Source organism: Triticum aestivum, chromosome 2A (genome assembly GCF_018294505.1).
Source record: "Triticum aestivum cultivar Chinese Spring chromosome 2A, IWGSC CS RefSeq v2.1, whole genome shotgun sequence".
Taxonomy (NCBI): domain Eukaryota; kingdom Viridiplantae; phylum Streptophyta; class Magnoliopsida; order Poales; family Poaceae; genus Triticum; species Triticum aestivum.
In genome coordinates, this window is record NC_057797.1 from 141,283,724 (window position 1) to 141,295,492 (window position 11,769).

The window sequence follows — 11,769 nt, forward strand, 5'->3', positions numbered from 1 at the left end:
CGAGCCGCCCCGCCGCAGTTCCTCGCCGGCCCCGCCGCCGCACCGGCCTCGACCTCGCCGCCCGCCGTGCGCCGCCGCCCGCCGCCGCCCGAGCCGGATCCGGCGTAGATCCGGCCGGACCCTTGCTACCCCGGCCACTCCGGCGAGCTCCAGCCCCGCCGGTGAACAGTGCGCGCCGCCGCCTCGATCTGCATGTCGGGTCAAACCCTAGATCCGGTGGTAAAATTTCGTCTAAGTCCCTGATATTTTTAGTTCATATGCCTATGTTCACAACCTCGTAACTTTGTATCCTTTGCTCCGATTCATGCATATAGCATATCAAAATGTTCATCTCAGAGAGTACATCATTTCTTTCCATTGCATCATTTTCATTTGAGTTCATCTTGATGCCCGAAATGCTGTTAGAAGAGGGCTACTTGAGTTAATTGCCAGATCTGTTACTCCGTTTAGCACTTTTGTTTTTTTTTTGCCATGATTAATGTGTGCATGATATGCCCGCGAGTTCTACATATGCTTTGTTAAGGGTTTTGTCATCTCTCTAGAGGTGCAACCATGTATTTTTAGGATGTGTGTGGTGACTAGTGCAAGCTTCCAAAGTGGTGCACTTGCTAATTCTGTTTTCAGGGACTTAGTAATTTCACTAAGTCCTGGAGCTGTTTATCTCATGATGCCATATGTTCATGTTGTTTCCTAGTGATCCGTGCCTCTTTTGAAGATGATTAGTAAGGATGTTTTGTTAATATTGTAGTGCTCTATCCATCCATGTCTTTGTTTGCAATTATGGAGCACCCTAGAGTCAATCGAGCTCTACTTTTGCTACTTTGTGAATCTGGGCAGATTGTCAACTTGTTTGCAATTTTGCCGGTGATGTTGTAGTTGATCCGTGCATGCTATGCTATTGTTCTTGCCATGTCTAGCTTGAATTTTGTGCCTTCTTAATGGGTGTATGCTTGTCTTGCCATGACTTGCTCTGTAGTGAGTGCATCGAGCTCGTAAACATGCCTACTTGAGTTATATTTCAGCATGTGTCAGTTTTTCACAAAGTCTGAAACTGATTATGTTTTTGCTATGTTCACATGCTTGCAATTGTATTTTCTGATACTTTTTGGCTCAAGGTCACTAAGGGACTTTTGTTAAGATCTTTGAGTAGCTCCATGCCATGCTTTACTTTGCCATGTTCAGGTCCTGTAGCATGTAGTTTTGTTGCTCCGAAGAGGGCTACCTGATCTGAAATTCCAGACAAGTGTTGATTTCACTAAGTCTGAGATCTGTTTGCCATTTGCATTTTTGCCATGCTTGTTTGAACCTGTTAATGGATGAATTGGCCATAGCTCAGTGCTAGACTTTTGTTAAGCATCTTGTGTGCATTCCTGCCATGTATTTTGTTGTCATGTTTGGGAGCTGTAGCATGTTCATCTCATTGTATTTAGATGCCTACTTGCTGTAAATCGCAGACCAGTGTCATTTTTGAATCGCTTGCCATTTCCAAACCGTAACTCCGATTCCGGCGTTCTTTATATCGTTTTCAAGCGATTTCATCTCATCTTTCCAGTGGAACACTTGGTTTTCCAAGTTGAGGCCAGGTTCATGCATTTCATGTCATATCTTACATTTTGCATCCCCCATCGCATCCCGCATAGCATATCATCTTTGCATTGTGTTGTTTGAGTTTGCACGTGGTTGATTGTATCATTGTTGCTTGTTTGTCTTGTTTGGGTAGAGACGGGAGACGAGTTCGCAAACGAGGATCCCGTTGAGTTTGTTTTTGAGGATCTAGTCAACTCTGACAACTGTGCAGGCAAGATGATCATACCCTCGAAATCACTACTATCTTTGCTATGCTAGTTTGCTCGTTCTTTTGCTATGCCATTGCTACGATGCCTACCACTTGCTTGCAAGCCTCCAAATTGCCATGTCAAACCTCTAACCCACCTTGTCCTAGCAAACCGTTGATTGGCTATGTTACCGCTTTGCTTAGCCCCTCTTATAGCGTTGCTAGTTGCAGGTGAAGATTGGAGGCCGTTCCTTGTTGGAACATATATTTTACTTGTTGGGGATATCATTATATTGCTATGTTATCTTAATGCATCTATATACTTGGTAAAGGGTGGAAGGCTCGACCTCTCGCCTAGTGTTTTGTTCCACTCTTGCCGCCCTAATTTCCGTCATATCGGTGTTATGTTCCCGGATTTTGCGTTCCTTACGCGGTTGGGTAATAATGGGAACCCCTTGATAGTTCGCCTTGATTAAAGCTTTTCCAGCAATGCCCAACATTGGTCTTACCATTCGCCACCTAGCCTTTTCTTTCCCTTGGGTTCTGCAGACTCAAGGGTCATCTTATTTTACCCCCCCCCCCGGGCCAGTGCTCCTCTGAGTGTTGGTCCAACCGAGCGATGTCCGGGGCTACCAGGGGCAACTCTGGGCTGGCCTACCTGAAGTCTGGCTCATCTGAGTGTGCCCTGAGAAAGAGATATGTGCAGCTCCTATCGGGATTTGTCGGCACATTCGGGCGGTGTTGCTGGTCTTGTTTTAACCTGTCGAAGTGTCTTGAATTACCGAGATACCGAGTCTGATCGGAACGTCTTGGGAGGAGGTCTATTCCTTCGTTGACCATGAGAGCTTGTCATGGGCTAAGTTGGGACTCCCCTGCAGGGATTTGAACTTTCGAAAGTCGTGCCCGCGGTTATGGGCAGATGGGAATTTGTTAATGTCCGGTTGTAGATAACTTGAACCTTAACTTAATTAAAATGAATCAACTGAGTGTGTTTCCGTGATGGCCTCTTCTCGGCGGAGTCCGGGAAGTGGACACGATGTTGGAGTAATGTTTGCGCGGGTTGTTCTCTAATTTCTCGCTCACGCTTTGCCTCCTCTTCTCGCTCTCTTTTGCGAATAAGTTAGCCACCATATATGCTAGTCACTTGCTGCAGCTCCACCTATATTTACCTTGCCTTATCTATAAGCTTAAATAGTCTTGATCGCGAGGGTGCGAGATTGCTGAGTCCCTATGGCTCACAGATTACTATTACACCAGATGCAGGGCCTGATGATTCCGCTCCAGGAGACGCGTACGAGCTCAAGTGGGAGTTCGACGAAGACTCTCAACGTTATTATGTTTCCTTTCTCGATGATCAGTAGTGGTGCCCAGTTGGGGGTGAACGGGACCGTGGTCGCATGTTGGGTTCTCTTTTATTTTGGCGCCGTAGTCGGGCCATGAGTGTTTGGATGATGTAATGTTATTTATGTACTTGATTGACGTGGCGAGTGTAAGCCAACTATGTTATCTCCCCTTTATTATTTATATTACATGGGATGTTGTGAAGATTGCCCAACTTGCGACATATGCCTTCAATGCGATTATGCCTCTAAATTGTGCCTCGACACGTGGGAGATATAGTCGCATCGAGGGTGTTACACATCCGCAAGGGTGTGAACTTCGGAATACATCATCGTCTCCGCGTGCCTCGGTTATCTCTTAACCAAGCCCTTTACTTATGCACTTTACTTTGTGATAGCCATATTGTTCTGTGTCATATATCTTGCTATCACATAGTTGCTTATCTTTCTTAGCATAAGTTGTTGGTGCACATAGGTGAGCCTAGTTGTTTTAGGTTTTGTGCTTGGCAAATTAACCGCTAGGTTTATTTCGCATTTGTTCAAGCCTAAATCGTAATTATTTTAAAACGCCTATTCACCCCCCTCCCTCTAGGCGACATCCACGATCTTTCAGGCGGGCTCTTCCTTAAACGGTGAATACGACGGGCCCGGACCTGGCCCGGCCATTGGGCTGAAAACCTAGGCCCAGGCCTGGCCCATGGCAAGGTCGGGTCACGCTTTTTCTGGTCGGGCCGGGCCAGGCCGGTTCGGGCCGTCCGGGCCGAGCTTCCCATGGCCAGGACTAGTCCCTTGGGCACACTGGTAGGATAAAGTGCGCAGGAAAGACTAGTGTTGCTCTGTGGGGCCAGTCTTGATCCTGCCAGGAGTAACAATTTGTTATAATTGGTATCAGAGCCGACCCTCGCGGTTACACGGGCATCTGCAGGTCAGGTGTGCGGGCATGTGGCGCACGACGCGTTTGGCTCATTGTGGCACACGACATGGCACATGTGCCAGACTGAACGCAGATAAGTGCGCCAAGAGAGAACGTCCGTGATGGACTAACGAGGACGTTGGTTCCTTTAAGTGGGGGTGTATGTGAGAGTCTGACTTAATAGGTATGATAAAGTACTCATATCAATAAGGAATTCCTTCTTTTTCGAAAGCCCAATCGAAAAGAATTTCAAAGTTAAGCATGCTTGGCTTGGAATAATTTTAGGATGGGTGACTGACCGAAAAGTTGATTCCGGATGCACACGAGTGAGGACTAAGTGCGCGGAAAAGAGTAGTGTTGATGTGTGGGCCAGTCTTGATCCCGCGAGACTATAACAAGGCGTTACACTCCACTTCTTCCATAATGCGCAAAAATAAAAGTTTCTGTGTGCGAAAACGATGACAAAGCCATAGATTATATAGAAAAGTTGGGTTCAAATCAAAATAGTCCTTCTGCAGTAGCCGTGCTTCGGACGCCCTATCCTGATTGGTCACTCTTCTTCCTTTGATTGATCCTTTGAAATTGAGAATATGCTTCACCTGCCGGTTCATTTTCTCTTGCATGCTCATGTCCACCTCTTCGTCTGAATTTGATGAATCGAAGAACTCATCTTGAATGATTTGATCAACCTCCGTCGGTCCATACTCCTAGTCCCACGAAGCATTTGAATTCATTTCCCCCCTAAAAAGAATCATAAAAAATGGATCAGATAATGTGTCGAACATATAGAGTGCAAGGGGCAAGCCTGAGAGTTGCCAGACATACCGCGGTGGTGTCCAGACCGGCGACGACGTCCCCGACGGCGAGGACGTGAGAGAGGAGTGTTGTGCCGGTGTTGGCGGCGTAGAGGCTCGGAACGGAGTCGGGCCGCACGCAATGGCGGAGCTGCGAAACCGACGACGCGGAGGAGGAAGAAGAGAGGAGAGAACAAATGGATCCGATAGGGCGAGGGGGTAGATTTTTGTGTAATTTGAGGTGGTGTAGGGCTGTCGAGTTCAACATGAGTCGGACATGTCCGGGCACCTATATATCTATCTTCTATTTGGCTGGATATGAGAGGAGTTGACCAGTTCGGACTTTGAGACCAATTTAATAAATTTGTCTGGGTTGCTTTTTTATGATCGAACAGTGACCAGGCCATCCGCCCGAACAGATTGGAGGCGTCCGGCAGATGCTCTAAGCTTCCGTACGTCGGCTTCTAACTTTCTATGGCCCAGAGTTTCGGCTTCTAACTTTCTATGGCACATATTTGTGGACTTTTTTTTAATGTACACGGTACACCACTGTTAATTTTTTCCCCTTGATTTGTTTTCGCAGTACAAGGACACCACTGAAGCGACCATGGACGCGACGCGCACCATCCTGCAGCAGTGCGAGCGGTCCAAGACGGTGAGGCGTGTCATCCACACGGGCTCCGTTGTCACGGCCTCGCCGCTCCGGGAGGACGGCGACGGGTACAAAGAGTTCGTGAGCGAATCCTGCTGGACCTCACTCGGCCTGCCCTACGACCACAGCAACGAACACCTGGACGTGAGTGCTTCTAATTCCTGGTCTAGATCCCGGCAAGGCCATCATGCACAATTCATTCAACTCATCGTATAATTCTAGCCAGGGGCGGAGCCAGAAAATTTAGTCATTGGGTTCATTTGTTGACTCGTGAGAATTTGATACGAATTAGTTAAGCGTAAAAGCTGTTTTACACCATTTTACATCACCCAAAAATAACATAACAAATAGAAATATGATAGTATTTTTTTGCATGGAAATAGAAATATGATAGTAGCTACTACATATTTTGTTATTTAATAGTTGAAGAGTATAAGACATACCAGCTGAATGAAATTCTAAAACCACTTTTTAGGTACTACAAAAAAAGTAGTACCCAAATAACTTCATAGCTTGGGTGTAGCTTCTCGTCTTTTTGAAAACAGTGAAAAAAACAAATTATTTTGACAAGTTTAATACAAGCACCATCAATAAAAAAAGTAAATTTAGAGTGTCTCATTTTTATTTCCCTAATTATCTTTAAAAGACCAAACACCAGATCCATACGAATGGTAGAAAACATGTATTTCTTCCCGTAGCAAATTAGATAATCATTTATAAACCGACCACTCATTTTATTGTGCAGCTTTTCTTTGACGTCATTAAATCACCGTTGAGTATCTTCAAATTTCTCTCTGTGGATAATCAAACTTAGCCGGCGTCTTCTAATTCCCGCCGTTAAATATTTGTGTGTAATCTTAACCTGCTCCTGGGGTTTACTTGTGTACTAAAATTCTCTGCCGATTCGTCGGATGATCAGGCAACTGATCTAAATTAGTTTCTCCAAGGCGTGAGAAGACTACTTGCAATGACATTTGATGAATTTTGCCTACATCTAACAAGTCATTAACATGTCTGCATCCTTGCCTTGATGTGGTGATCGATTTCTCTTTGAAAAATATTGTTACATGGTCTAGATCAATTAAAGTCCGTGATTTACTTCAGCAAACTAGGGCAAAAATATTGCCATACTAGACTATTATGCTAGATAGAACATATACAAGAGAGAAAGATGTGACGATGCGATCTCTCGGTACCTTCAATTCTCAATTGAATTGACGGCTTGCCGCTGGTGTCCGATGATGGATGCATGGACGAACAGAAGAGACGAGAGGAGAGAGGCCAGAGTCATTGGGGAATCGGACGAGTAAAGGCGTGGCGGCGGCTGCGTAGGAATCGTAAAGTTCATGTTTGAGAGACTTGGGTAGTTGTGGGCACTGAGCCAATTTACTTATGGGCTTTTGGGCCTTTTTAACCTATCCACCGAGGCAGTTCACGAGATTGATGGGGTCAGTCAATCTTTTTATTGGGTTTAGGTCTAAAAAGTACTCTCTCCGTTCAAAAATACTTGTCCTAGAATGATTGTATGTAGACTTGTTTTAGTTCTAAATACAACTATTTCTAAAACAAATATTTCCGAACGAAGGGAGTACCTGCCAATACATACGTAGCTACCAAGTTTCGTTGGGTTCAACTGCACCCAACGATACAACGGTGGCTCCGCCCCTGATTCTAGCTATGTCGGGTCCTTCGTTACACTTCGTTACATGAGGAGGCGGTTAATTGGCAATCAGGTGTGGACTCTGCCTATCAGTCCGATTAAAAAAAAGTGCAGCGACATTGTGACTACAATCACAAAGCAAACCCATTACATGTTACATATAATGTGCCACATATCCTAGACTGCCGTCCATATTGTTTAAGCGAAGTCTGAGCTACCAGCCTACCATCTCCAAGTGGATATATGTAACCAGAGTTCAAAGTAACCCTCGTTCACATGATGTAGTGAGAACCATGTACGGAGCCAATGGATGGCCATGTGAACAACCTTAAAGAAATGAAAACCTTTTGTTTGTTAAACACAATATCATTATAAAAATTCCCAAAAAGCCAACATAAAGTGCGTGTACAAAGATTTCAGCCTTAAGATGGGTACCAACACGCCTTAAGATTTGAGCAAATACAATAGGATGATATAGTCAGGCTGTAAGACTTTAAATATTATATTTTTGATGAGTTGAAGAAGAAAGAAGAGAAGCGAGCTACTCTTTAGCAGCCGTAGCACGCACTCCTAGACAATTTATAAGCGAGGGAGGTGGCCATGAATCAACAAAATAGTACATATTTATATGTAACTATTGTACTTGCCAACTATAACCTTGACTATAGATGATGTGGCAAAATCATATAGCTAGCAACTGGCTATAATATTAATCATGCTCTAACCAATTTCTTAAACGAAACATACACCATCCTCCACACCAACCGTGCAAAGACGACATCTTAAACTGTCTTGCCAATTGTGTTTAGCTAAGATATCTTTGGTTATAAGTAAATACCTAATAAAGAACTTAATTGCAAGGGACATCTCAAGTTTACATAAAAATATTGTACAAAAAACATGGTTGTCATTGATAATGTTCGTGCACATTGATTTGACCGTGAAGTAACCCTAATTGCGGGGTTTCCATCAGAATACATCCAACTCCTCAGATAAATCAATTGCCATTAAGCATTGCACCAAGTGAATCCAGGACATCCATCCCTACCCAAAAACCGTAAAAAAATAATAACATTCAATGGTATAGTTACGAAAACATCTGCCATACTGACATGTTTTCCCTTGGTGATATTGTGCAAGGTAGGGTACTCGTTGCTGAGAGTCCTATTCCCCAATCAGTCAGTCACATGTCCTTCGAAAACCTAGTACATGAGCCATTCAGCACTCCCAACCGTGAAAGCAACATGCAGTAAAAATTCTTGTTTAAACGCACAGGCCTATTTAGAAAGTTTTTAGAAAGGAGAGTCCGATGGTCTTACAGTACCTTAGAAAGAGGGCGTGAGTGGATATACTTTTTGCGTAGGAAGTCTTGCCATGCCCCGTCATAATTTAACAACTTGAAAAAACATTTACTTATAATTTCTTTAATCCACATATCTTCATGCCCAACCCTCCATGATCTCCATGCTGACTTGCATTATCTACATTATCTATAGGCTTATGTATCCTCGAAGACCATCTCTGAGAAGGAATTACTCAAGTACAACGATGACTTCTTCGAGGGCAGAGTGCTCGACGTTGTTGTCTTGGTATGTGGCCTCGTAGGAGGAGACACCCTCCTTCCGCACATCAGCGACAGCCTCCATGCCATGTTGTCACCTCTAACTGGCGCCGAGCTCTATCACAACTCCCTCAAGTTCCTACAAGCCCTCCTCGGCTCCGTACCACTGGTGCACGTCGACGACGTCTGCGAGGCACACGTCTTCTGCATGGAGAAATCGTCTGATGTTGTTGGTGGCCGATACCTTTGCACCACCGCGCACACCAACATGCATGACATCTTGGAGCACTACGTCCGCAGGCACCCCGAACTCGAGCGGATCAAAGAGTAAGTTCTCGAACAAAATATCATATTTGACTATCTCTTACGTGGTGCTTTGTGATAAATATTTTTGGTGTGTGTGTGTGACTGTTAGAGTGGTGGGAGAGGGAGTGAGAGTGCAGGCTAACACAAACAAGCTTGTGGAGCTGGGGTTCAAGTATAAGTATGGAGCAGAGGAGGTGCTTGATGGAAGCGTGGATTGCGGGAAGAGGTTGGGATTGTTGTAATATGCATGTGCATACGTTGATCGTGTGCTAGCATACATTTGACAGTCAAAATATATGTATATATGTCATTTTTTGGACTCTTGTGTTTTTTCTTGAAACATGTTGAGGTTATTGTTCTTTTTACCATTAGTTTTGGGTTTGTGTCATGAGTTTTTCATGTTAAGAGCCCAAAGAAACATATGTTGAAAGCATACATATAGAAAGGGGTGTAGTCCCCCGGGAAGAGAAAGAAAGGGGTGTAGTCTTCTTCTCTTTATAATTCAAATATCACAATCTGAAAGATGTGTAAAATTGTGTAGCTCTGCATGTTAATAGATATTGTTTAAAACTCATGCAACATATTGTATACTTGTTCGATACTGCGCTAGCTATTTCATATCTGTATAACTGGGATGGTCTCGTTGTACTTTTTGGCATTGTATGTTTGGATCCTTGTGTGAACATTTTTATATTTTAATTTTTTCTATTAATATGTGAACATGTCAATATTTTTCTAAATATGTGAACATTTTCATATTTTTCTGCAACAATAAAAAAATCCATAAAAGAACGTATACCATGTTGATAGATTTTGATGAACTTTTTTTCACTAAAAGAAGATATGAAAAATGACGTACGAAAAAACCGAATCGAGAGCACATTTTTCCTCTTTCTGGAAGTCGTTTCCCGTGTCTCTCGTGGAAGCAAAACCGTGCCCCTCACAGAAAAAAATAGAAAACACGTTTTTCTCCATTTTCGAGAAGCACGACCGTGCCTCTCGCGAAAGCAAAATCATGCCTCTCGTGAAAGTAAAACCATGCTTCTCACAAAAAAAGTGTTTTTTCGCTCAAAATTTATTTTGTCAAAAAGCTTACAAAGACCGATGGAAACCCGAAAAAACCCTTCTAAAAAACAGAAAATGCGTGCGAAAAAAAATAATTCAAAAAATCCGTAGGAAGTGCCTAGAGTGTGACACATGGCGGCGGCTAAAAGCGCGCCAAGTGACGCGCTCTCACGCCACCCCATGTAATCATTGAGGAGGCTTCCGAAGGAGTGCTCGTCAACTAGTTACTCTTCTCATTTTGCGCCTATTGCAAGACAGCCTCTGTCTTGCAGTAGGCGCTCGCTACATGAGCTGGCCCAATATGGCTGATTTTATGAAGCTTCTATTACTAGTTTGGACATGTTTAGAAGCTTCTACGTAGGGACTTCTAAAAAAAATTCGACTTACTGCGTTTCTTCACCAGGTTTTATTTTTTTTGGTTTTTCACTTCTTTTATTCAGTTTTTACTTTTTTTGCACATGTCTACTTTCAAATACATGAATATTTTTGTATAAATATGGAATAGTTTTTGATACAAGCTGAACCTTTTTTTAAATACAAGATGTAAAATTTCAAATACATGGTTTATACAATTTTCTAATACATGTTGATTATTTTTTCGCGAAACATTTCTTTAAACTATGCCAAAAAATACATTGTCTTAAAATGTCACAACACATTTTGTGAAATGTGTGAACAATTTTCAAATGTCACTAACATTTTCCTGAATGGCTTGATTTATATATATAATTATACTAATCATTTATATTGACATATTATTTAAAAAAATTCTATAAAATGTATTTTGAAACGCGTGAATATTTGAAAATGTCACAAATATTATTTTGAATCCTATCAACTTTATCAAAAAGTGGCATGAATATATTTTTTACATTACATTAACATTTTCAAATTGTGTGGTGAACCTTGAAATAAAATAATTTCTGAAATATATAATATATTTTATAATATTATAAAAAGGAAAAAATATAAAATGAACAATATTGGGCCAGCCTATAACACGACGATAAGGCGATTGTTCGGCGAGGCTACCTTCTATCTCGTGTTTTGAGGTAGTGAGCGTCAAACAAAGACTAGAACAATGCGTCCATATCACAAATCATTTTCACCTTTGAGTTCCTCACATTAAGTCTTCAAAATTAGATCCCACGTTAATAGGTTTGCATGAACTTTTATCTGAAAATGCCAAAGAAAAATGAAAGAAAGAAAGGAAAACAGAAGAAGCAGGAAAAACTTAAAATTGGAAAATAACCGGAGAAAAGAGAAAAGCAAAAACAAAAAAAAACAAAAACCTAAAAAAAATCCAAAAACCAAAAAATAATGAAAACCAGAAGCATCTGTGCACTTTTTTGGGAAAGCATGAATGTGTTTTTTCAAAGTCTGGGAAGCACATCTGTGCTTTTCACTTTTTAACAAGTACATCTGTGCTTTTCACTTTTTGAGAAGTGCAACTGTTGAAAGCATGGATCAAGCTGAAAAGCATAGTTGTGATTTTTCGCAGAGCGAGCAAAACATTTTTTTCATGAAATCTTAGGAAAAACCAAGCAAAATCCAAAACAAACAAACAAAACCTGAAAGCATGTGAAAAAACAAGATCTTGCAGATCCGCCAGTGCGCGACACGTGGTGGCAGCTGAATGCAGCATGAGTTTGTCCCATCAAACAAGATTTTGAAAGGGAAGGCGAAACGAACAGTTGGCTCTCC

At 42.4% G+C, this 11,769-nt stretch overlaps 1 protein-coding gene across 1 annotated transcript in view; it reads left to right on the forward strand.

The window, feature by feature from the left end:
* LOC123188029 (putative anthocyanidin reductase) overlaps positions 1 to 9,242 on the forward strand; it is a 16,781-nt gene extending 7,539 nt beyond the window's left edge. Inside the window, exons 3-5 of the mRNA XM_044600059.1 lie at positions 5,405 to 5,617; positions 8,630 to 9,021; positions 9,110 to 9,242. Of these exons, the coding sequence (XP_044455994.1) occupies positions 5,405 to 5,617; positions 8,630 to 9,021; positions 9,110 to 9,242 (738 nt within the window). The remainder of the gene's footprint in view (positions 1 to 5,404; positions 5,618 to 8,629; positions 9,022 to 9,109) is intronic.
* The last annotated feature ends 2,527 nt before the right edge of the window (positions 9,243 to 11,769 follow it).